General features: G+C 32.8%; 1 protein-coding gene across 1 annotated transcript; it reads right to left on the bottom strand.

Moving 5' to 3' along the window:
* Window positions 1-2,323: 2,323 nt before the first annotated feature.
* On the bottom strand, window positions 2,324-27,184 carry LOC126748320 (nicotinate phosphoribosyltransferase-like). Its single transcript, XM_050457468.1, has 8 exons — window positions 26,960-27,184; window positions 26,531-26,900; window positions 16,729-16,887; window positions 16,390-16,677; window positions 13,873-14,209; window positions 13,084-13,267; window positions 12,745-12,962; window positions 2,324-10,012 (listed from the first exon to the last, which is right to left on the bottom strand). Exons 2-8 carry the CDS (start codon window positions 26,685-26,687, stop codon window positions 9,742-9,744), a joined length of 1,614 nt encoding a protein of 537 aa, XP_050313425.1. The 5' UTR covers window positions 26,688-26,900; window positions 26,960-27,184; the 3' UTR covers window positions 2,324-9,741.
* Window positions 27,185-27,456: the final 272 nt, after the last annotated feature.

Genomic DNA, 27,456 nt, shown 5'->3' with positions numbered 1-27,456 from the left:
TATTGGTGATTATGATAAAAATTAGCACCATCCTCAAATTCACTAAGCATATTAAGTTTAATAAAATGTTCTAAGGTTTTTTCCCAAATGATTCACGATCAGTAGCCGGTTTACCAGGTTTCTGTATAATAATTAATTTGCCAAATTGCTAAACTTTTGGAAAATACGAGAAATTGAAACAGCCATGGGAGACGACTTAAAAATTTGGCTATAATAACCGAGACCATCCTGGGGACGATACGCGGAATTCCATTAGGTCCATGAGCTTTCTTAATATTCAGATGTAATAAATAATGTTCAATTTCAGATGCATCAACTTCTAAATGACTATTTAAAGGTTCCACAGGAGTATGCAAAAGTGCATTATCTCTAAGTAAGTTATATTGAACTGTATCCAAATTAATAGGACTAGAGGAATAAATTAATCAATAATTTCTCGAGCAGAAAAAACAAAGTCAGCGGTTTAAAGCCGGCTGCAGTGCCAACACTATCCATAACAGTTTTATTATAAGTTTTACCCGAAGCCAGCTTGTAAGGCCGGCTCCAAAGATTCGACCATAAATTATCTTCAATAAAGTTATCCCAAGATTTCTCGTTTTATTTTCTTATAGTATTTCTGAATCTTTCAGCTTTTAATAAGTCTTCTTTTTTTAAATCTTTCAAATTTTCATTCCACCAAATAGGCTCGGCTTACCAAGATAAATCCTCCTTCTGGAATGCATTGATCAGCAACATCTTTAAGCAACTCATTCAGCCCAACCGCTCTTCTTTCAATATTATTCTCATTAGGTTCCCATATAATATCCCTCTCAATCTGATTCAGGCCAATCATGGTCATATCCATAGCTTTTTCTGTATTAATATTATTTTTAATGGAAGCAAAAACCACGCCATGTCGTGTGTGATGAACATTGTGACCATGTTTCTCATATATGGAGCTCTGCACGCAAGCACACTGCAGAAGCTGCTTGATTCCATCCAGAAGAGGATCATATGTCTTATAGGAGATCCAGAGATAACTAGAAGCTTGGACATTTGGCGCATAGAATGAAGGTGGCGGACCTGACTCTGTTTTATCGATATCATTATGGAAAAATGCTCTCCAAAACTGGCCCATATCATTCCAACTAGAGCTATATATGCAAGATCTACTTGACAGGCAGATGCGACTCATAAAAAGCGAGTACATGTACACACGCGTAGAGCGTCCCTATCTCGGGACTCCCTTTTATAAAGTGCAAGTCTGCAGAATTAACTCCCAAAGTACGTCTTTCTGGAACATTACAACTTGCAGAATTTTAAGAAAATGATCCACAGACACCTTCGTAGTACTGGCGCTACTCATGCTCGAGTACTATAGGGTTCGCTCTTTTGTGCCAGTGTATTCTTATATTCTTCTTATGTGAATCTTATGTAATAAAACTGAGAGGCCACAAATCTACAAAAAATTCTGGGACGCAGCGAAGTGCCATAAATAAAAAAGCTGGCTGTCTTATTTGCTCGAAAAGAATCTGATGCGGATCGTCTTTCTCGCAGAACGAATCTTCTATTCTGAACAAATGCTGTTTAGTTTATATTTCGTTTTTCATGTGAAACGTGAATCACTCTATAGACCAAAACCTGATATTTTATAACAGGTCAATATCACTAAGGTTATTAACGATTATGAACAACGTAATAACTTCGATGTTATATGCATATCTAGGACAATAGGCAAATAAATATGAAATCTCGTAATATTGGTTATTAAAAGCATTTAAAGGTGAAGATATATAATTTTAACGACTAAATTTTTATTCAAAAATGTTGACTCTTTTTTTTAAACAAATTCGGTCTATCGTTCTTTTAAATGATTCTATTTTATAGAACACCTAGGCAGTTTCTGATAAGGTGATCCAGGCAATCCTAAGGTATATTATCCCGGGCAACCTGTATAGCATCACGCAGCTGTTATAAGTTCATTGGAGGAACTTTCAAGACATGTTCGATAGGCGAAAGATCAAATGAACGCGCAGGTCATGGAAAAATATTGATCTTGGCATTTTGAAGGCATTGTAATCTAAGAGCTACAATGTGGGGCTGAGCATTATCTCGTTAGAGTGTAACAATATCTAGGCCTTGAAGGTTCGGTATAGCAAACAAAACTTAATATTAATTAAACGTTAGTGTGTCCTTGGGCAGTTAATTGGTCTTGGCGAAATGCTAAAGGAGGTCTACTAGAAACTATGATTGATGATGAAACTATCTACCTATGATTTGACCGCAAACCGTCACTCCCCTGGTGTATCTGAGGTGCAACAAAATAACATTAAAAAAAAACATATTTCACAAATTGTGCATTGTATATTTCTTTATCTCAAACCACCATAACATAACAATTTATACAAAAACAAGTAAATGCATATAAATAGTCTAAAACCATGGAACAACCTAAACTTCAAAACAAAAAACGTTCGTTTAAGAATTGATATAAAGAGTAAACAGATCTACTAGTCTAATAAGCAAAAAATATAACCAATATGCCAATAAATAAAAATTAATCTTATCAACTAATTTATACAGGTATGAAAATTTAAAGACCGGACATAGGAAATTCTATAGTATTGGTAGTGGGGAGTGCTTAACGGCAGACGAGTTAGACCTACCGTTATAAAATAGTTTGTACTTGTGTTGTAACTCCGAGGCGTATGCTATTTGGTGCTTTAAAATTTGCGGACTTAAAAGAGTATTGTGAAATTGGAGAAGGGAGTACAATGTTGAAATTCCTATGTCCTTAGGTGTATAATATAGTGACCGCAAAATAAATTACAAAAAAACTTATGGAAACATTATTTCTTTGTGCCAAAATATATTATTCAACATGTATTTAATCCTTTCCAGAAAATATTTTAAAAACTTTTAACACTCTTGACTTAGAATCACCATATCAGGGTTAAATTAAATATTTAGGGAAATATTTGTAACCAAAGTAAACGCTTTCAAAAATTGACGGGTCCAACCTTTTTTTATAAATGACCTGAAAAGCCCAAAATTGACTTTCGTTTTTGAATAGCCACCCTGTATATTATTTAACCCTGATACTGTGGTCATCAGAATATAGGAAACGAAACATTTTTCATGCTAAAATTCTGGATGGATTTAAATACCTTACATCGATTTAAATGTCTTAATACAATGGTTCTACACTAAAAAGTTTATATACCATAAAATACACATATATACAAAGATTTTAAATAACAATCAAAATATACAAATAATTCATAATAAATAATACCTACTCTTATTAAATATACATAATACAAGTACCGTCATAAATCTAAAGAGGTCAACAAAATAACAATAAATTCTTTGAAAGTATTGTGCTTATCAACATGAAAAAAAGTATAATAGCTGCCATATTTATTTACGAATAATGTATTTCGACTATCGAAACAAATATAGTCAGTCATATATAAGAAATACATACAAACAATACAAGAAAAAGCGATATATTACATAAGTTGCCAAAAGAAATTACTAGTAAAAGATGTGTCTTTCTTGACTGTTGAATATAACATAAGCGATGAACGAAATTTTTCTTTTACTTTCTTCTGACCACTTTCATAATAAATGTCTATTTAGATTCGCAGTCCCAGATAATAGCGATATCCTCGATTTATGACCGACTTAATCTTTTTAACAAATAAAAAAAAATTTAAAAAAAGTTATTCGCTTTCTACTAAATGCTTTATATTGGCTCAGACATATTATATACAGGATAAATCGGATCTAAATTTACATTTGCCAATAGTAAGATAGTAAGTACCTTAGAGCTTCAAAACCACGTACCTTTAGGAAGATGTTTTTTTCTAAATAAAGGTGTTAGGTGCTTTTAGCAAAAATATGTCTCTATTATATTTTTTTGATATCAGAAATAAAATATTAATACCAAAAATAATAAAATAATTACTATAAGGACGCAGGTAAAAAAAAAGAGTCAGTTTTAATATTCCTCTGACTTGGATAATCTTTTACACTAAAGCTGATTTGGAACCTCGAAAATGTCCACTATTTCTGTTAACGGAAGTAAATTTCAATCCGTATAACAGGATAGTCATGTGCAGACGAAGTAAATAATACTGATACAAAATTGAAATTTAAATATTAAACTATTTAAAGATGTATGTGAGCCCAGTGAAATCAAAGCCCTTATTAATACAGAAAATTGTACTTTCATAAAAGGGTACATACATTATAAATTATTAAAACGAATCAATTTATTTGTGAAGCTCGAACAACTGTATGGCTAGAACAAAGCAACAACAAATATTTCTTGATTTTAGATATTTATAAAGACTAATACACTTTTTTAAACAATGTTTCGAAAAATATGTGTTGTTTTATGAGTAAATGTATTTTTGTAAAAAATACATTTACTCATAAAAGTGAGTATTAGCCTCTCATAAGGTGAGTATTAGCCTAATTAACTCTAAAATTAGTGTATTTTTCATAAAATTAAATCATGAAATACAATTTGATATGTGTACCTGAACGTAATAATTGCATTTGCCAGGCATTAGATAATGCTCTGGTTTATCTGGCTCGAAAATCGTTCAAGTTTGAGTAAAAAGTTCATAACGAACACCGATTTTTTACTTCGATTAAGTGCTGTGCATTTGGTGTACTTTTGGCTTATACACCTTAGGTCATACTATTTGGGTATTTCATGTCAGACAGGTTACTCAATGTTAACTTATAAGGATGTGATTTCAAAATATTAAGGAATAAGGCAATGTAGGATTGTAACACAAACATGTAAGTTACCTTTGCCTGACAAGATCATTGGTAATTGGCACGTTTTTTTTCTTCTCGATTTTTGCATGTATTGGGTTGCTAAAACGGTACTCTTCAATATTATATTTGAGGACCTTCATTTTTTTCCATAATTTTATAGGAAGATAAATAGCTAAAGTTTATATTTTCAATTAAAGAATTTGGTATTTTTCTTGATAATATGGTTCTCTGCTGCTTCCTGGGTTGTCTCGATTAGATCATTGTATGCGGCATTCTGTCTTACATTTGCCATCTTTGTGTTTACCTCATCGTAATATGAATTTTAATTTGCTTGTTGAAATTGTCTTCTTGGTTGTTCTTTGTTAGATCTATGGTGTTTACATTTTCATTTGGTAAGTGTAGTCTTGTAGATGAACCATCGTTCATGAGAAGTTGAAAGTCGATTTTATCATCGAATTTAAGATTGCAGCTAATTATTCTCGATTAGAAATGTTGGTCTTGCTTTCCCATTCTTGATCATCGCCATTTAGATCTCCCATAAATATATTGCTGCCATAAGTTTGCATTAAAAAAATAGACCTTAAATTTTTCAATTCAAATCTTATGTGAGGCATAGGCAGTTGTTGTGTGCAAAGCTTGTATTTTAATGGCTTGAGCTTACAGGTTGTTGGATTGGTCTATATGGCTAATTAATGAAGTTGTGAAGAGAATGTTGCTTTTAATGGCGATTGCTAGGCCTCCATATCCCTCTCCTCTGTACTGTCTTAGAAACTTAAAATAAAGGAGATCGAAGTGCTGTTCTGATTTTAGCCATGTTTCATTTTCAAATATGTTTATGTTAGGTCACTCCATAATCTTTTTGTTTGTTGTCACAGAGCTGCTCTGAAGATGGTCTAACAAACCGAAAGCGCTTAGAAGGTTTTAATTAAAGATTACACTGGCATACAAAGCGTTGTCTTATTACACAAGTCTTCTTTCAAGCTGCTGATCCTTCGGAACACGAATTCACAGCACTGGTCATAAGTTCTCTTTCGGATGCTGCAGCTCTATTTTCAGACCAGTTGAAGAGATGCCGCTATCAGCCACTTAAAAATAGTTCAACCTGTTTATTCGTTCGGACCAAACAAACACCGGTGTCTGTAATTCATTAGGGAGCCAAACTTTGCGTAAGTAAAAGGTGTTTTTTTTAGAGGCGGAGAACTTTCATTTGGCTACACTGTTTTTTGTCACAGCCAATCTTACATTTCTGGGTTGTTTTGAGGTTAGTTTGGCAATTCAACATGAATAGACTCATCCCGGAGCAACGTTTGGTTTAATTTGAGAAATTGTTGATCGATTTCGCAATATTAATCTAATCAACAATACGCATTCTGTAAGACGCCGTACAGTGTGCACGCAAGAAGCGATAGGTGCTGTGCAACATAGTGTTAATAGTGATTCAAATGTAATAATTCGTCGCCGTTCTCAACAAGTGGACTTGTGTCCACTTTATGGAAAATTTTGCGCAAAGATCTCGGGTTGTGAGCATATAAAATTCAACTTGTCCAGGAGTTGAAACCTCAAGATTATCTTTTTAAGCGGTACATTAGCTGAATGGGTGGAAGGAAAGATTGCTGTTGATCCACGATTTCATATGAAAATTGTTCAGTGATGAAGCACACTTAAGACTAGAGATTAGGCTAAGAAAACAAGGAGAATTGCTAAATTTGGGGCGATGAGAATCCACGAGAACTTTATATTTATTGTCGAAACACCTTTGCATCCAGAAAAACTCACTGTTTGGTGCGCTTTATGGACTGGTGGAATCATTGGTTCTTATGTCTTCAGAAATGCTGATGGTCATTACAAAAATGTAGTTTCAGCAGGACGGTGCCACCATACGCGCGCCAAACAATTAATTTACTGCAAGAGATATTCGAGCAACAAATAATTTCAAGAAATGCATCTCTAAACTGGCCATCTCGTTCGTGCACCTTGACGCCATTAGATTATTTTCTTTGGGGCTATGTTAAGTCGCATGTTTACGCTAATAAACCCGAAACACTTGAGCACTTGGAAGCCAACATACGACGCAGTACTGGAAAGAGTGTGTGAAAATTGGACCTATAGATTACATCATGTACGCGCCAGTCGTAGGAGTCACATGCCCGAAATCATATTTAAATGTTAATGCCAAAAAATTATCTTAAATATAAAAGCAAAATCATTAATATAAATAAAATAGTTTGTGTTTAGTTTCAATTTAAAATTCTTCGCCTCTAAAAAAACACACTTATAATTATATCCGGTGGTGCGTTGCCGAGCGGAACATAGGAAATCCCATGTAAATTTTAAGGGGGTCAATTATTGTATTCCCTGTACATTTTACAGAAAAAATGTAAGATAACTTTTTGAAGAGACCAATCTAGCAAACCCTTGCGCAAAGTTTCAAAAAATTTTAATAAGTGAATCTTGAATTATTCAATTAAATGTAATTGCAAAATTAGCAAATTTTCGGTTCAGGTAACGGGCACCAGTAAAATGAATATTGTCACTGACGTGAGGAAAAGTGTGAATAAATCAGTGACAGTCGATATTTGAAAACTAGTATGAATTATTCAATCGACGGAAAAATAGATATAAATATTTAATATAACTTCATCGTTATATTAAATAAAAATTTAGATAAAAAGTAATGTTAACGTGTCTTACTTTGAATGTATGGTTGTGAAATTGATAAAACGAAAAAAAAAACATTTCTTGTATTCGGCTGTACGTCAGATTTGACAAAGCCTTATAACAAATTGTTTGCTGGTGGTTGATGTCTGGTTTATGTATACTTTTTCTACAGAATCGTTTCTATCTTCATTAGCTTATTAGAAGAGATATCAAATATTGTATTATTTTCCATCAAAACATGAGTTATGTCATGTGAGCTACAGACGGGTATATCAGCCTGTTACCGTATGGTAACGCTGGGCAGTTATACTATCGATTTTTTGTCAAAATGGTTTTTTTTGTTATAGGAAGAGTTTCTCATTTCAAAATGCCCTAGATATAGCTTATTATAAGACGAAATATTTATTGAACCACTCGATACGGACATTGTGACACACGTAGATTCCACGATGGGATAAAGAACGTAGTGGACTTATCAACAAATTGTCTGGCAGACAATCTAGAGCTCAAGCCGAAATAGAACTCCTGGATAACATGAAAGTTGGTGAGTAGAATTCTGATGATTCGTCGCAAAGTCTTGAGTCATGCTTCACCAAAACATAGGTCTTCTCAGCCATCATAAAATGTCAGAGCAAAAGAGTCAAGCAAGTGGGCAAATTTTTCCAACATATGACTTTAAGCCATATCAGAATTTAACTCTCGTGGAATTATTACAATTGTTCTTCGATGACGACAACATACGTATGATTATCGAGAAAACGTCCAGGTATTTTTTATTTAAAAACGTGTCGACCATAAATTATCCGTAGAAATAATGAAATGCTATATTGGAATTCTTATTATTAGTGGGTAAACCAATTTACCAAGGATAAGGTTTTAGCCTGGGACTTCACTGGTTTAGATGTCTACGCGCAGAGACCGTTTTTTATAATTTTACGGTTTATTTCCTTCACTGATAATAACAAACCGGATAAAATGTGGAAAATACATCTACTAACGGTTAAGATCAGAGAACATTCTGTTATATTCCTTTGAGCCCGAACAGTATCTATATTATGACGAATCTATGATCCGACATTTTGGAAAACACAGCTGGTGGCAACCTAATGGACGAGAATAGATACCGCATTGGTATAAGGGGTACAAAGTGGTGGTAAACCATATTTACCGCAACTCGAATTTAGAAGAAAATCAAAAAGTATCATTCGGTTATTCGAGTTCGACAAGACAAACCGCGATGTTATGCCACTGGGGGTTGTTTCCTAGTGGGTAGAAGAGTGTGCAAAAAATGCAACGTGGGTGTTTTTATGTATATTCCATATGAAGTCGAGTTACAATAACAGTATTCATCTTTACTTTAAATTAAATGACTGAATATTGTTTGTATTGTTTCAAAGTCATATATATAAATCATAGTCAAACCGCGTAGCACCATATGGTCACAGCAAAGTTTGTTTGAAGTATTGAAAAAAACTTATTAAAAATAATTTTCTCACAAAAAAAAAATAACCGGGAGTTAATGGGTTAAAACTAAGACTTGTAGCATTTTTGTCGGGTTCTTTGAAAGATATGCTGGGAATTAATTCAAGTAAAAAATCTATACAGACGACTGAGTTATTTTTGTATTATGCAATAAATTTAATAAAATACTGTCTGAACTTATGTATTCCAAAAGAGGCTATAGCTATTTCATAGGCTATAAATACTAATATCATGAACCAAAGCAATTTATATACCGATGTAACTAAAAATATTTGAAGAAGGAAAAAATAGTGTATCATACTGGCCAGAAATAATATCATAAAAAAGAAAATATCCTACTTTGTAAATATTATCAATATAAGGTATTTGATAATTTCTTATAATCTCCCCTTGTATTGAAAATGTCTGCAACTTATATATATTGTATATTATATATTATTATAAAACTACAACTATAGACAGCCAACTTTAAAAAGTTATTCTGAATAAATCAGCTGATGTAATTTATAGAAAATGTAAAATATATATATTAAAATAGTAGTTAAGATCACATACTAAAGTAAAATGAACATACTAAAAAGTGCTCTTTTTTATACTGTTTATACTAAAATGGATAGGATACGTCAAAGTGGTCGTGTTTTAAGTTGTCTTAATATTATTTTAGTACAGCAAGACATACAATTTTTGTCTTAAAAAAAACTCCAAAAAAATCTGGTCAACTTAGTAAACCGACAGTTTCATATTATATCATAATAAATCGCTTTGTTTTGACCTTAGAATTTTTTACTCCGCGCACATAATAAAAAGTTGAAATAGGTTTAAGCATTCTTAAGAGAGTTCTCCTATCGGAGCATTTGCAAGCCACAAAGTATGTAAGAAATGATAAAGATCATCGCTCACCGATACTTTGTATGGTGTAGGATTTAAGTTTCTTTTGATATCAGGTCGAAGGATCTTCAAAGATTTTTCAACAGTCTCGCGTACTTCTTGAAGGTTTTCTGATGCGTGACAAATTCTCCCCTGATCAAACTGTAGCACTAATAATTTTTCAACTTTGGATGGTGTTACAAACGCTCGTTTGGATTCTTCAAATGGGTGCCTAAAAAAAAAGAAATATTACAGCTTTAGGTTCTTTTATATAATAATAATAGTTTATTAACGGTTTCCCAATTTCCGTTTCACAATTTTGGTACATATAAAAAAAAAGAAAAGAGTATATAAACAGAAAATAAAATATTTAAACTATAGTACTATGATAAAGGTATTTGGCAAGGTGAGTTATGAAATATTCTGAAAGATGTACAAAAAAGTCAATATCTTTACAGTGGCTAGTCTACATAGTCTAGTTAATGGACTATTCATACCATAATTTGTTCCGTGGTATTTAACTAGAGAGAACAATTTTGGATCACGAATTTTTGAGGGACTTAAGAATGATACTGTCTAACAATTTAAAAAAATTAAATACATTATTAACAATTTTATATATAGTGGACAGATCAAGTATTACACGCCGAGCTTTCAAAGAATTTAGGTTTAAGAGATTTTCCATATAATTGTAATCAATGACTTCTATAAATATGCCAAGTTTACAAGCAACAAGTCTAAAGAATTTTCTTTGAATTTTGTCCAATAATTCAATGTATATATTATATTGAGGTGACCAAACTGGACTAGCATATTCTAATATAGATCGCACGTGGGAGCAATAAGAGCTCTAAAACATTGAATGTCATTAAAATCCTTTAAAGTTGTATTAATAAAACCCAATAGCTTCATAGTTTTATTCCTAATATAATTTACATGGTAATCAAATCTAAGACCAATATCAATATACACAGCCAGATCTTTAATTTCATTAACTCTACCCAAGATATTGTTATTAATGCGATATTTCTTTTTGGAAACTGTCAAAATTTTGCATTTTTCTACATTTAAGCTCAATCCGTTGGCCGAACACCATCAGAAATTATATCGAAATCGTGTTGCAATTTTAAGCAATCATCAAATTCATTAATATTTATGAAAACTTGTAAATCATCCTCCTAGAGAACACATTCACAGTATTTAATTTTTTTTGTTAGTTCATCAATAAATAAATCAAACAATAAAATACCAAAAAATAAATAAATAAATCAAACAATAAAATAAGGGGTGCGGAAAATAATCCAAAGTATACAACCAGCACAGTCAAACATGGAGGTGGAAATATAAAATTATGGGGATGTTTTTCGTGGCGTGGTGTTGGTCCATCAGTGAAAATTGACGGTATTCTTGACCAAGAAAAATATAAAGATATTATGGAGAACCACATGTTGCCATTTGCTGATGAAACTTTGCCGGTGTCTTGGGTTTTGCAACAAGACAATGATCCCAAGCACACGGCTAAGTCTGTAAAAAAAATGGTTTGACGATAACCATGTTGATGTACTTGATTGGCCCTCATGTAGTCCGGATCTCAATCCCATTGAGAATCTTTGGAGAGACCTGAAAAAACTTTTAGAACATAAAAATATTAAAAACCTTGAAATTGATACCACTAGCGAGATGTCAACATCTGGTGGAGTCAATGCCCAGGAGATGTAGAGCTGTCATTGAAAATAAGGGATTTGCTACAAAATATTGATTTATTTAGGGTTTAGAGTTCTTATTTTGTTTTTTTAAATTGATAATTCTTTGGTTTCTAATTAGTTGTCCAATTCAATATTTGTATAAAAAATTAACTTTTTTTTTAAAAGTATATATGTGAAGACAAATCCACTAAATTTATGGTAATATTAAATGTAAATGTTAGTTACGACAATGGGCGAGAAATTTAAGAATAAACAATTTTATTTACAAAAGATTTATTATTATTAATTTATTCACACTGTTTCTAATTAGTTGGCCACCACTGTATAAACACAAATACCCTAATTTAAATCAAAATAATATTGAAAAGGTCTGAAGGCAACATATATGTATATGAAACAATTTTACAATGCAGATTAACGTAACATTTACTCTATAGGGGAAAGTTAATTTAAAAATTCTAAGCAAACCAGCCGCGCTATTCTTCTGTCTAACCAATTGTTTTCTAAATTAGAATTGAATTAATTAAGTTAAACAAAGCTCGACTTGGTCGTTGAAACTATTTTAGTTGTTCGAAATCCATCATAAGCTGGTATATAAGCAACGATAGGGTATAAAATTGTTTTACGAAATTCTATGCTTACATTCCTATGGTTAAAACCTTTGGTGTAACACTCAAATTACGACAGTTTTACCACTAACCAAAACTCTAAAACTACTTATAAGTACCTTATATGCTAAAGATGTAATTAATACAGCAATAAATCATCGCCGAACAAATTTTAAACATTAACTAAACTATATAATTGACTATAAGGGATTGGACCTTCATCCCTGTTAAGAATGTTTTTTTGGTTTTTGAATATTGCTAAACTTTCGTATACATCTAATTTTTTTATTGTTATTAAGTAGTTAAATAATTTTACGTTGTCTATATTCAGCCACACTTAACTTCTCAACTCTTCCACATTATATAAGATATGGGCTATCAGAAAGATAAGCTCCCCTAAATCATCCCATAAAATTGGATTTACATCATTTTTATGACAGAAAATAAAAAGAACACCCAAAAAAATGGGAACATGCAAGTTTTCAGAAGATTTGACCCATAACTGTAGCCACGATTCTAAAAAATCAATCAAGTTGCGCGGGCTGTAGCTCTGAGGGGGTGCATTTTAAGATGTATGTTTGTAGAAACAAAAAGTCTTATTTTAACTTTAAAAATACGCTGTTAAAATATTTGCACCAAGTTGATATTACCTGCATAGCACTTTGCTACCCTCCTTAGGGGGTAGTTCCGAGCTTCGCTGCAATAAATCAATAAGTGCATATCCAGCTTCGCCATATAATCTATACGCGTCTTTCTTTCCAGGAATTGTTACCTTATGAACATCTTGACTTAATTTTATCCTAGGTTGTTCATTTAGCTCCACCATTTTGTACACACAACCTAAAGCAGGTTGTTTTTGACAGGTAACCTACGAAATTTAATTCAGTTAAACTAACCGACTGAACTCTTCACATAATTGTGGTAATTAGTTCTATATTTTGAATTAACTGTTCAGAACAACGATTGTGCTTTAATAAAAAATTAGTTACCAAATGAGTTCCAATGCCAAATGAGTCTATACAATGCCCTTGTTCATTTAAGCTCAATATGGTTTCTTCGTTGATGTCATTAGATGCCATAATAGTCAGAGCTCCAAAGTATGGAATGTTGTATTCTTGTGCTACCTTTTGGAAATAGTCTCTTGCCACGCAGGATAGATAAGCGAGATCACCACTGAAATAAAGGAAAGCCGTTTTAAAATCACATAGTATCAAGAAATTTCTAAGAAATGAGATTTCAAATGTTTGGGAAATGCATCTCATAATATTTACACATAAGCTAATTATAACTAACTCTCTTAGTTATTTATAAAATAAATCAAAATTAGGCCCATAAGATGCTGGTTCGAAACTCCCAGCAACTCCTATTTTGATAGTTCAACTTCATAATCTGTTCTATATATATATATTTATATATATTTACAGTAAACATATCTATATTTACTGACATTCCGGACAGACATTCACATTTATTATTTTATTTTATATATCACATTATATAATAAATAATTATATTATTATACATTATTTATTATAATATAATTATATAATAAATAATTTTCTTTTCCTAAAATAAGAAAAAAATTTAACAAAAAATCTAGAAACATTTTCTTGTACCAATAAATATTAATAGCAAAAAATAGTCTTTTATTTCTCTCCTTGACATTAAAAGGATAATTTAAGTAATAAATGAAAAACAAATACAATATAAAAATGAATATGAAACATAATCTCAATGAATGTTTAATAACAATATAAATGTTTCTTGTAAATACATACCTATCTAGTCTAACTCCCAGCGCACGATACCCTAGCCGATCTAAAGCTAAAGCAGTGGCGCAAAAATTTATCAACCCACTTTTTTTCACATCATACGTATCTACCAACGCCATAAAGTTATTTGGTAAAGCCGTCGCAAAAGAAACAAAAGCAGCCAACTCTCCGTCACTAACTTCGGATAGTAGAACGTTAAAAACTAAGGTTAGCTTCGAACGGTATTCGATAGCCAGTTCGAGGAAATTTCGGGGACAACCGGAACAACCTGCCGGTACTAGCATTTTGTTTGTAACCTCTTCGAAGTTTCCAAAAGAGGTTATATAGGAATGAGCGTGCGTACCTAGAATGAGATCATAAGTTTTAAATTTAAATTTATATTATGATTATTCTAGGGTTGAACCAATACCTCCTATAATAGGGACGGAGCGCTTAACGCGTAACGTCATCATATTTGGTCCTAGGCATTGAGCGGTGTATATAAATGAACAAAAGTTTTAACGCAAAATGATTATAGTATGTGAATTTTCTGAATGATATTTAAGGGTTTCTGGTTTAAACAAGGCTGCCAGAACTTGAACTGACCCCTTAGTCGCACCCCATTCCATTTTTTTTTTGGCAAAACAAAATTTCAAAACAAAAACCCCTTATTGTATTTGTTGAATATTTTTTACAATGAGTACTAGTTTTTTCTTAAATATGCTTCTAATATTATTTTGGTAAAAGGTTCTTGGTACTTATCTAGTAAAGATTTTCCCTTAAGGGGAATTTTTACTTTTACAATTTTCCATCATGTCCATATAATGACAATAACATCTACTGTATCTTGTGAAAAAGACATATTGCTAACAAAGCTCTTCAGAGCCTCGATTACAAAAGGATTAAAAATTTTAAGTGCTAATTTAACTTTTTGTCTTTTTATAGATGATGGATATAAGCTAAGTGAATAGCCATTCACTTGTTCCAATTCATGCAGTCTTTTCATGATGGGAAAAAGCAGCACATTTTTCTTGACCTGTCTCAAAATCAGGATAACAAAATGTTTGATCAGGTTTTGAATTAAGCTAATTATTAAAAATACATTTCAATAAATGAACTGTGTCAAAAAGATAAAATAGGGTTCTTTCTGGATCAATAGGATGTGGGTAAAGCATCCTGAGTTTATTAAAGGATGAAATATTACTTATTGCCTTACTATTTACTGCATTATCACTAACTGTACAAAATACTAGGTAACCAATTTCCTCTAAATTTTCTATTATCGTTTTAATAAACTGATATTACATTTTCGAATTTATTCTGGACACAGGACATATATACCTTCTTTAAAATTTGAACGTGGGCTAGTTAGCATAAATGCCACTGCAGAGGATGTAATAGTATTGTTATTTACTGCAGTTTGTACAGTATTGCCTCCTTAATAATCCGAACAGGGGTCAATATGATTTTCATCAAAAAAAATAATCCGGAAATACGGAAAAATATTCTGAGCATAGGTTAAAAACAAAATTTATTATGTTTTTAGTTTTGTCGGAATCAGTTTGGTTACCACCTTTGTAATTTGGCTTGGTTAATGATTCATATATTTCATTGCTACTAGTTGGTAGGTAACTTAAAGGTTCATTGTTAAAACTTAAGGGAGATGACATCATCTTATTATCAATTGTATTTACCGTATTTCCTAATTTATACAAACTGCTAGTTTTAAATAGTGAATTTAAATTTGGTATCATAATTATGAAACAGAAATAGACTGGCCATATAAATACGTCTCTAATTTGAAATAATTTTTTATAACAATTGATTAAGTTATTACAGGACCAGGAGTTCCTATTTATCTTCATTACTTTTCCGCACAACTAAATTTTTCGAAAAATAATCGGCACGATTTGGAAAAGAATTTTTCTTTAATCGGGTTTTTTTAAATTGACTAAAATAATTTTTACCTGTTTTGGGATCCTGCTCAGAAATATTTCAAATTATATTACGTTTAGGAAAATAAAATTCACACAATTTAGAGTATTTACCAGGCACTTAATCGTTTCGCGGAATTGCTCGCAACAATATGTTTTGCAAATCACTCTCCTTTGGAAAACTAAACACATGAACTGTAAGCCCGTTTCTAAAATAATTTCCCCAACATCCCGGTGCACAAAACTTGTACGGCATATTCAGTATTATAAACTTCAATATGTAAAAGTGAAAAAACGCGAACGGAACCGGCAGTAAAAGCGGGAAGATAAACAACCTGTAGCCGACTGTCACGCGTCGGGCAGCTACTATGTTGTCTAATTTGTTAGGCCTACATATGATGACGTCACGCCAAAATTAATGTGAGCGCTCTGGCCTTTCTAAAGAGGGTATTGGTGGAACCCAGGTTGCCTTGTCTATAAAATCAATGAAAAATTTATAACCTACAATACTTTAATTTATTTTAGTGTTTTAACGTATTGAGGTAAATATATATCTAAATGAAAACCTAAATATATTTTCTCATCTGTCATAGATTTGCTTGCGGCTTACCTTTGACAGGAATGTCAAAAAGTTTCCCTGCTAAAACGTTACTGGTTCCATCAAAACCTCCGATGTAGGCATATTTTGACGCAGACAAACCACCGTCTGGCCCCTGCGCCCTCCTCAATCCAAATTCAAAAAGTTTTAATTTTCCGGCAGCCATCCGGTATCTAGCTGCATTAGTTGCCATAAGACTAGCATAGTTTATTAGAGTGAGTAAGGTGGTTTCCAGCAGTTGAGCTACGATCAGAGGACCCTCTATTCTTATTAGAGGTATTCTGGGGAAAACGACGGTACCTACAAATATTTAATTGTATTATTTGGAGAAAGACAACTTATTCCGCTTACCTTCTCTAACTGCATACAGCTTTATATCTTTTGCCGTCAAACATTTTAAATAATCGTAGAATTGATCTTCAATATGTGGTGGTAATATCTGCTTGATGTATTCTATGTCACTATCTGAATAACAGAATTTTTCTACAAACTTGAGGCATTCATCTAAACCTGTAAGTAAAATATTTTTTTTAATAATAATATTTAAGTTATTTTTTTTTAAATATATCGCGTTACAATATTTACTTTTAACAAATATTTTAAATTGACTTCCTTGTACCTGTATATATACCTTTTAGTTTATTTCTTTGTCTCTTAACAAACTGTTAAGAAATTAAAAGAATTGCTGAACTATGAGTATTTACGAAGAACATTAGTACAAATCAGATTAGCATGCAAAACCAACATGCGCGCAATGTTTGTACATATGTAATGTACCAAAAGTAAGCATAAGGCAGTGCGACTATCGTTATTATGAACAAATATAACATTGCATTTTTGTAAAATTGTGTGTTTTCTATGACGATACCATCCGAAATTCTATAGTTGGTATTAAATGAATGTTATGAATGTTATGCTTAAAATGTTAACTATAAAACATTTATTAACTATAAAACTATTATTAAAATTATTAAAATAATTAACTATAAAACTATTTATTAACTATAAAACATTTTATAATTTCCTAGCATAACATTCCAAGAGAGTAGCATAAAATTGCTAAAATCATATCTTGCAGAGAGATGCCAAATCCAATCAAATCAAAATATGCTTATTATAAGTATATACAGGAGGGAGGCCATTTATGATAAAATTAGGACTAAAACTTGAAGATGTAAACTTCGGTATTAAAAAGAGTCAGCATAGTACTTGCCCAATAAATAATAAATTTTGCCAGTCAAGAATATCTTCAGGTTAAAGCTTAATAGATGTAGCCCCCTTTAAGTCAGAATGATTAAAGATTTTAATTCCCTCGTAAAGAGTTGATTTATGAATTAAAGTGCTTGAGGGAATTGGAAGATTTAATTTATTACTATGGCGCATAATGTCAATTTGACAAAGAGTGAACGACAGAGTCCCTTGGAGATAGTTTTCTGCAAATATAACACCCTGCAGAAAGTTTTCTGCAAACGCCCAGTATATGATCCACAAATTTGGGCTCCCTGTCCATAACTATGCCCAAAAACTTTATATCAGACTGCTGTACTAGTAATTTAGAAATAGGCACATGGTCAAGAACACACTTAAAGCAGATATATTTGTTTTTTGAGGATTTAGTAACAGCAAGTTGAACTCAAACCAAAGATTTATGACCTGAAGATCAGCTGCCATTGTAGTCCGCCAAGAATCTGTATAGGCATTATGCCAGAGAAGTATCGTATCATATGCAAATAGAGTAATTTTTCCTGAACATCAAGATTGGTAAGACCATTTATGTACAGGAGAAAAAGTATAGGCCCCAGAGCAGATCCCGGAGCAAGTCCCAGGGAGATAAGATGGAAATCAGAGCATCCCGGCTCCACAAATACTCATTATTGTCGATCTTATAGATAGGAAGAAAACCAGAAAGATGTAACCCCCCGAAAGCCATAGTGATGAAGCCTACATGGTAATAAAGCCATAGTGATGCTAGGCGGTGAAGGATGGTAGAGTGTTGCCTAATAAAAGGAAAATGAAAATTAGAGTGTCCCAGGGATCCATTTTGGGCCAATTCTATTCCTTATCTATCTAAATCACTCTAATAGATCAATTCTCAAATTGTACCCTTTTTGTAGAAGACATTACCTTTTCAGTTTTTACAGAGACTGTAGATGCTGCTCTGCAGCGATCTGGGGATGCACAGAGGGCTTAGACTTGGTTTATTTGTAATAAACTACTCTTAACCAGAATCAAACAGAAAAATTAGGGTTTACACTGAGAAGTCAGACACCAACACTTTCTGATCTTCTCCACATATCTCCAGATCATTTAAGAACAGCTCAAGACTGGTTTACAAAGAATAGACTTGTTTTAATAAAAAGACTAACTTTGTGTGTTTTAGTTCAAAACAGAAAGGTAGGGAGACGCCTCAGGAGGTTTTGTTGGATAATGCTGTCAAGTACTTTCTGGGTATTCATGTGGATTAGAACTTAGATTGAACTGAGCATGTAGTGACTGTTTGTGGTAGAGTTAATAAGGCATGCAACTCCTTAAGAATCATGGCCAGATATATAAATTTAGAACATTTAGAACATCTAAAAACTGTCAACTATGGGAGCATTTTTTCGGTGCTCAGATATGGGATTATTTTCTGGGGTAACAGTATGGATGTGGATAAGGCCTTTATAGCACAAAAAAGAGCAGTACATACCATGCTCAATTTGTGAAAACGCCATTCATGCAGAGGCATTTTTAGGGGCTTGGGATTTCTTACTTTAGTGGGTCTATATGTATGTATATACTATATTATTATTTTTCTTCAAAAGCCATGAAAAATTTCAGAAATTTGAATCTCAGCACAACTTTCCAACGAGGTGTATAGGCCTGATAGTACCAATGAATAGACTGACAGCAGCGGAAAGAGGAACCACTTACTCTTATGGTTTAATCATTGTTTTTAATGCAATATTTTATTTCTATTTTAACGTAATTTAATTTTAGGTAGTACGGTAGTTGCGTAAGTTTATTCTATGCTTAACAGGCTGTAAACAGTAATGTACTTTTTTTTTTGTTTGACGCTTATTGCCCAATTGTAACTACATGTATGTATGTTTACTTACAATTTTTTTTAAATAAAAAATATTATGAATTTGAATTGGGTTACTCTATAAAACAAAGTGCCCGGGAGGATCTCAGAGTTGCCTTTTTGAGACTGGGACGATCCTGGAATGCTGCTCTGCACTTTACACCTGTTTCCTTCAATAAAATGCCACTGAACATAAAGCACTTGGCAATAAATAGTTTTAAGAAAATTGTTAAAAACTATTTAATAGAAAAAACATGTTGTACTGTTGAGGAAATTTTAAATTGTAATGTTCTTAGCATAGGAGATATTTTAGTATTATAGTTTTATGCATGTTTTTTGACGACTGTTGTTTGTTTCATGTAATAAATCTTATCTTATATCAATAGGAGCAAAAAAGTGCAGGAATTTTACCAGAATGTGCGAACATCCAAAAAGATTAGCGAGTTTTTGTAATGATCAATTTGGTAAAAAAAGTCAAATAATACTAGCTTCTGAAAATGGTCAACTATTTTCATTTCGAACTTTGCAAACTCAAGATAAAACCATGAGAAAAGAACAAAGATTAGTTACATAACATCTGCCAGAGAAGGATCTACATTGATCAACTGAAACTTGAGAACAAATTCATGGTTTCAAGAAATTTAGAAAAATTACAAAGAATTAAAATAGGTTGCTAATGTTTTAATTAAGCTGGAATCTCCCTTCTTAAGAACCGGACATATCCTAGCAACCTTCCACCTGTCAGGAAACACAATCCTTTACAACAAAACTAAGAATGCCATCCAGAAACAGCAGTAGGGTTATTCTTTAAAAACTTGCTCATGGTGAGAATATCATAAGAGTAATTGTTCTGGGGTGGTAAAAGCACTGAAAAAAGGTAAAAGCTGTGAAAAAAGCCATTTGCTGTGGACCTTGATACTTTGCATTTGGTACCTTGAAGTTGGAAAAAAAAGTAATTTTAGATCAGTTTTTTTAGCCACTGGACGAGGAGTCTTGTGGGCAGTTTTAGCATCTATAATGTGTATCCTCATCTAGAGAAATGTAGCTCTAGCAGTTGAGGATATAATAAGAAATAATGCCTTATGATATCAATGTTGATGTTACTAAACACCAGATCTAAAAAGTCAATTGACTATGTGTTTTTGAAGGTGGTAGACAATGGTACAGTGAAAACATCTTGTCGAACTTGCATTGTCTTATTTATTTAATGTAACACGACGTTTCGGTTGGTAAGTATCTCTAACCGTTATCAAGTGTAAACTGACAGCAAACTACTATTCTATAGGCTTATATACTAGATGTGTGCAGCGATGTGGAAGGGAAAGTCATCCGTGAAAAGAGTTGGGGGGGGGGAGGACACGCCTCTCTCTAGATCCTACACTGTCCTGAGAGTAGAGGCTTCCAGATGCTGGGCACATCGACGCTTGGCTGGCCCCTGATTCTGTGAAATGAAAACTGCCTCTACGAACTTCCTCTTCCGCCAGTGCTGTTCCTTGTGCAGAATCTTGGCTTCTGACCAATGGATATTGTGTCCATTATGCCACGCGTGCTCTGCTATCCCGGATTTGGAAACCTCTCCTCTTTGGGTCCAGCTGCGATGTTCCTTCGCTCTGATTTCTAGGGGGCGCTTCGTTTCACCTATGTATGAGTCACCGCACTCACATGGGATCCGGTAGACGCAATTTTTGGTATCCACCATGCCATCTGGTTTGGTCTTTGATACCACGCTTCTGATAGTGGTGCTAGATCTAAAGGCAGTTCTAATATTGTACTTGCTGGCAATGCGTCGGATTTGTTCCGATGTACCCCTAATGTAAGGTATGGGTAGAAGTCTGGTTGTCGTGGTGGCCTCGTCTCTGATTTGATTTGGACGCGTCCTTTGGATGGTCCTACTTATTAGCTTCTTTGGATATCCATTCTTCCCTTTCCTCCCCTTCCACATCGCTGCACACATCTAGTATATAAGCCTATAGAATAGTAGTTTGCTGTCAGTTTACACTTGATAACGGTTGGAGATACTTACCAACCGAAACGTCGTGTTACATTAAATAAATAAGACAATGCAAGTTCGACAAGATGTTTTCAATTGACTATATTGTTATATTGCCTAGGATTAAATACAGTAAAAGCTCTTTATTCGCGATTTCTTCATTCGCATTTTCCGCAAATAATGCGGATTAAAAAAATGCAACCCAATTCCTATATTCCCGGCTAAAGATGTCTTTATTCGCGGATCGAATCAGTACGTTGGTGCATATATATTGATAAAAAGGATTCAAATAGGTATTGAACGGAATATCCTTTGTAAATGCATCGTCAAATGGACTAATAAAAAATTAAAATTGACCTTATTACAACTATACCCAAAGTATATTGTTAAATGATATCGCTGCCATATTGGTTCCTTTGACACAGGCCACTCTGACTACAGAAAATGATGAAGAATCTGTGCAAATTCAAACTTTGACTGCAAACATAGTCGAAATTGGGAATGAAATAGGACGAGATGGGTTCGAACATATAGAATCAAGTGACATTCAGACATTGCTTGAATCACAAGATGAAGATTTGACTAAAACAGACTTGGAGGAAATGTTAAATTCGCAGCCTATTGAAGAAGAGCCTTCAACAAGCACTGGAAACGTTACATTTAATTCAAAAAATCTAAGAGATTGGCAAATGAACTTTGTGATTTTTTTATGAAAATTGATCCATCTATGGAACGAAGTCTTATTTTTAAGAGGCAAATTGCTAATGCCACTGCTGAATATCAGTATGAATTGAAGGAGCTTTTAAAAAATGCCAAGCAAGAAAAAATTACAAATTTCTTTAAGCCCGAAGGTTAATTAATAATTATTAATAAATAATTCCGAAGCCTGAAGGTAATAATTAATCAATATAGTCAAAAACTTCAATTAAATTAATTTTTTATATATGTATGTATGTACTTGTTTGTTATTTTGTCACCTAGGAATGTATCCCCTATAATCCCATAAAATTGCCATTCCATATTCGTGGCATATTTACGGAACATATTCCCCGCGAATAAAAAAACTTTTACTGTATTTCATAAAAATGTAAAAGACTTCATCTTAAAATTTCCTAAGATGATAATATTTGTTTTAAATAAAAACTCCATTAAAAAGAAGATTTAAGGAAGGTAAGAACATCCAAATCATGAGGAGGCAGTAAAGGGAATATAGTTAAGACATAATTAGCATCAAATTGAAGTACCCACAAAACAGCATCATTTGTCCTCTACTGTTTTAAAAGCCAAATTTCAAAGAATTAAGAAAATTATGCTTCTTGAGAAACTGTAATATTTAGCATTTCATAAGCTTAGTAACTGAAGGCAAAAAAGAAATTGGTCTGTAATCAGTTGGTGTTTCTCTGTTTCCTCCCTTAAAGATAAGAACAACTGAGGCTTTCTTTAGAAAAGCTGGAAAATTATCACTACTAATGAAAGTATTGTATGCTAAGAAACACCTTAACTGACATACTACAACCAGAAGATCTCTTATTATTTATTTGCTTATTCTTCCTTGAGCTCCTCAAAACCCACAGGCCTAAAGTAAAAACTGTCTGACACAGAATTGCCACCCAGTGAGCAAATTGAGTAGTTTCTGTAATACTATATACTAATTTTTTACTTATTGAATAGTAGAATGTGTTTATATTAACAGCCCTTAACTTGAAAAACAATGATGACTAGACCTAAGGCCCCTAAAATCAATGACAACTTTCCAAATTTCTCTTTGCCTATTTGAAACAGAGTTGTTTATTATAAAATATTTGCTAAGCTGCCTGAATTGTTTTGTCATAGATGGTACAATATAATAATAATAATAATAATAATAATAATAATAATAATAAATCGTCTTTTATTAATCATGCATATACATTACACAGATTTAAATGTTTTATAGGTATATACATATAAGATTAAGGTTAAAGAATACAAATGGCGAAGTTTAGCCTTAGGCTACTCTTACACTTAACCATCCCTATTCTAAATCAAAAAAGAAGTGAAAAGTAAACATAATTCATAATGACACTAAGTATTTTGTAAATTTAACAAATAAGTTTTAAACTGAGACCTAAAGCCGTTTAAACTAATATCTCTTAAATAGGGATCTAAGGAGTTATATAAAGATACTGCATTATAGGCAAAACCTCTTTGAAAGAGTGCTGAATGATGTTGTGGCATAGTAAAGTGATTTCCATAACGAAGTTCATGGTTATGAATAAATGTTCGAAATACTAACTTTTCCCTCAAATATACAGGAATATTTGATATTAACAACCTCATTAGAAAAGTAGCAAAATGATGCTTTACTACACCCGACATATTTAACCAATTTAATTGTTTAAATTCTGCTGAGACATGATCATATCTCCTCAGACCAAATATGAAGCGACAACAGTTATTTTGCACAGCTTGCAATCTATTTTTTGTCACTAAATCTAAACAGGGGTAGTACACTATATTACAATAATAAAAAATTGGCAAAACCAGAGATTCACAGCGTTTTTTCCTAATATTAAAGTCTAAGATAAATCTGTTGGCATAGAGAACTTTCATTTTTACATAACTTTTTTGAAGTAACTTATTCACATGATCTCTGAACCTTAAATCAGTATCAATGATAAGCCCTAAGTTCTTCGCATTTTTAGAAAATCCCAAAGTTGTGTCGCCCAGTTTCAGGTGCAACCTACCTTCTAGCAGTTTTCTTCACTTTTCTGAACAAAAGAGAAGTACCTCTGTTTTTTCAGGATTTATCTTTAAGTTATGTTCTCTTGAGTAATCATTGATGGATTTTAGATCGTCATTGAGAGATGCTTCAGCTTCTGCTGGTTTATTGGGGTCAAAATAATGCAAAACCTGTTTATCATCTGCATATGACTGTGAATCTGAATTTTTGATTACCTGGAAAATGTCAAAAATGTATATTAGAAACAAAAGTGGTCCAATTATAGATCCTTGTGGTACACCAGATATCACAGTCTCAGCAGAAGAAAACTTGTTACCAATTTGTACGCGCTGTTGTCTATCTGTCAGGTAGCACCTGAAAAAGGAGACAGAGCATTCGTCAAAGCCCAGATATTTTAGTTTAGCACACAGTAAATCATGGTCTATCAGATCAAAAGCTTTAGAGTAGTCCAGGGAGACTAGGACAACCGCAATATTTTTGTCTAATGCCCTTATTATGTTGTCAGTTAAGTTCAGAAGAGCAGTAGTAGTACTATGTCCAGACCTAAAGCCTGACTGATGAACTGGGAGCAAATTATTAAGATTTAGGTAATTTAATACTTGTGTGTGAACAGTTCTTTCAAGAATTTTAGATAGGACAGGCAACAGGCTTATGGGACGAAGTTCATTCACAGCAGTTACTTTTCTGGTCTTAGGAACAGGGAGAATTATGGACTTTTTCCAGTCCTCTGGAAAATACCCAGCTTCTAGGCAAGAATTAACAATATGTGTCAAATGAGGTAGAATAGCAGGAAGGCTAGGCTTTATCATAAAAAGTGTCAAATTGTCATGACCAGAAGCATTGGACTTAATGGAATAAATATTTTTTTTCACTGAACTGGAATCTATCATATTAAATTGAAAGTGCAAGTTGTTCTTAAGTTTATTTGTGTTATAGAAATGTATTTTTTGGTCACATTTATTTGATTTTTTAAATACACTCAAAAAGTAGTCATTTGCACTATCAGGATTAACAGAGTCAAGTGGAAATTCACTATTAGAAGTATTTGAGCTTACATTTACATTCATATTTTTAAGATTTTTCCAGAGTAACTTACTATTTTTTTGTTGTTCCAAAAAACTTAAATAGCCCTTTTTTTCCCTTCGAATAGAAGCAAGTGCAAAGTTTCGAGCCCGCTTATAAGCTTCAAAATCAGCTAATGACTTTGATTTTTTATATTTTAAGTTAGCCTTATCATGTTCCTTTAATATGGCCTCTAGAGCTGGTGTAAGCCAAGGTGCTGGGGGTTTATTAACGCGGACGGTCTTTATTGGTACATGTTTGTCAAATAATTTTATTAGGTTCTGTGTCAGAAATTGTACTTTGTCATCTATATTTGGAAAATAATATATGTTATCCCAGGGTATTTGTAAAAGCTCTGTATTAAAAAGGTTTTCATTAAAATGTTTGTAACTGCGGAATTATATTATTTTCTGGACTCTTTTAAGATTTGGTAAGCGTATATTACAAAATGCCAACTTATGGTCACTTATCCCGATAGCAGAGATGGTGCCAACATCCATAACAGCATCTGCATCACTAAAAAATATAGGATCTAGTAATGTTGATACTCTATCAGTGACCCTTGTAGCCTCATCAATGGTCTGAGTGAAACCAAAAACATCAAATATGTCGGATATTGGATTATTGCTGTTAAAAAAATTTATATTTAAATCCCCTAGAACCGTTACATAGTCGGAGGTTAATATTATTTCTGGTAGAATATTGTCGAGTGCATTTGCACAAGCCCCAATATTATTCATAGTACGATATATGACCCCAGCAGTAATAGAGACCCTGTTTATATTAATTTTTAGCCACATATTTTCAAAACCATCTATATCTGTACCTATATTAAGGTTAAGAATCTCAGCCTTTAAGTGAGATTTAACAAAAAAAAATATCTGTAGAATTTTTTAATATAATGTAAGCATCTAAGTTTTTGGAAGAAATTTTCAATCCCTTGGTTAACCTTTTTAGCTCTTTTTTAGTTTAATATTAACAACAGAAAACAAGCCTCAAACATTTGTCATTTTGAATGAAAATACTTAAGTATAATAAAATCAACCCCAAGACTATTCCAGTCAAGCCAGTAGTCCAGGATATTGATTGAGTAAATATTTTAATGCACTACCAGTAAATTTAAAGGGAATTGCCTACAGTTAGATTTAAAGAATTTGCATTTATACTTGTGATAAGTATTTTTACTATTTTAGTGCTTAAATGTTTTTAGTTTTATATAATGAAGATCTCACCAAGAAACTTTCTCTACCAGTGAAACTTTTTATACACTGTACTGATTTATTCATTTTTAAAGAGATGTATTTATAATACCTACCTGCAAAAATAGTAAATTCCCCATTAAAAGGATTTTTCCGGAAGAATAAGTCAAAGACAGCATTTGTTTCATTTTTTCCTGACTTCCAGTATGCATATGCCATAGTTATTTGATATAAATCAGTTAACAAAGGCTGCACAATTCCATTTTGACCCATTTTTTCTTCAAAATTTTCTTTCTTCTTTGATTTAGGTTTGGGTGACCTCTACTTCTGAGTCAACTAAATATGATTTTTTCAGCTAAGTATGAAATTTCTGTCTACAGACTTCATGGTAAAATATTCTATTCCATATAGAATGAAGGATAATCTATGTTATCTATGTGATTCTGTTCCCCGCGTGCACTCGCCCAAAATTCTAACCGCACTTTTCTAAAATGTTAGATTGTTTACACCTTCCTATTACCAAATTCGATTCCGCTTCCTTGTACCCCAAAATGTGTGAATGATGCCAAATGACTTAGGTTCTATTCTATATAGGATGAATGATAATTTCCGCCGGATCCGGTCCACGGACCGAACTCTCATTCTGCATGAAAGAAAACTCAAAACTTCCCTTTTCTCCCGTTCCGATCCCAAGAAGCAAAATTGCAATAATTGCCCTACAAAAACAATAAAACAGTAACAAGAGGACCTCCTGCCTGTTGCCTAATTCCTTTATCCTTTGATATTATTCCTTCATCCTTTGACATTTTCCAGCTGGTTATTTTTGACATTTGACAGCTATAGTAATCTAAAGGTGCGTCCAGATCAGGCGCGCAGAACCGCGCAAAACGTTTTGCAACTGCATTCATATACAGTGACCGCCTAAAGTTCCGCATAAATTCGATAAAAATTAGAGACATGATTTTTTGAGAAAACGCTCGGACCCGTCGATTTTTATTTTAAGTTGCGCATTATTTTACATAAATTTTTGTATACACGGTGG

The sequence above is a fragment of the Anthonomus grandis genome, chromosome 22 (genome assembly GCF_022605725.1).
Source record: "Anthonomus grandis grandis chromosome 22, icAntGran1.3, whole genome shotgun sequence".
Classification (NCBI taxonomy): domain Eukaryota; kingdom Metazoa; phylum Arthropoda; class Insecta; order Coleoptera; family Curculionidae; genus Anthonomus; species Anthonomus grandis.
This window is presented reverse-complemented; position numbering and strand designations above follow the sequence as displayed.

Coding starts and splice junctions, on each gene's coding strand:
- LOC126748320 (XM_050457468.1), bottom strand. CDS start 26,687: ATGGGTCAAAATGGAATTGTGCAGCCTTTGTTAACTGATTTATATCAA. Junction 13,268..13,872: donor CTGGGAGTTAGACTAGATAG/GTATGTATTTAC, acceptor CCTTTATTTCAG/TGGTGATCTCGCTTATCTAT. Junction 10,013..12,744: donor GGTAGCAAAGTGCTATGCAG/GTAATATCAACT, acceptor CTTTTTTTTTAG/GCACCCATTTGAAGAATCCA.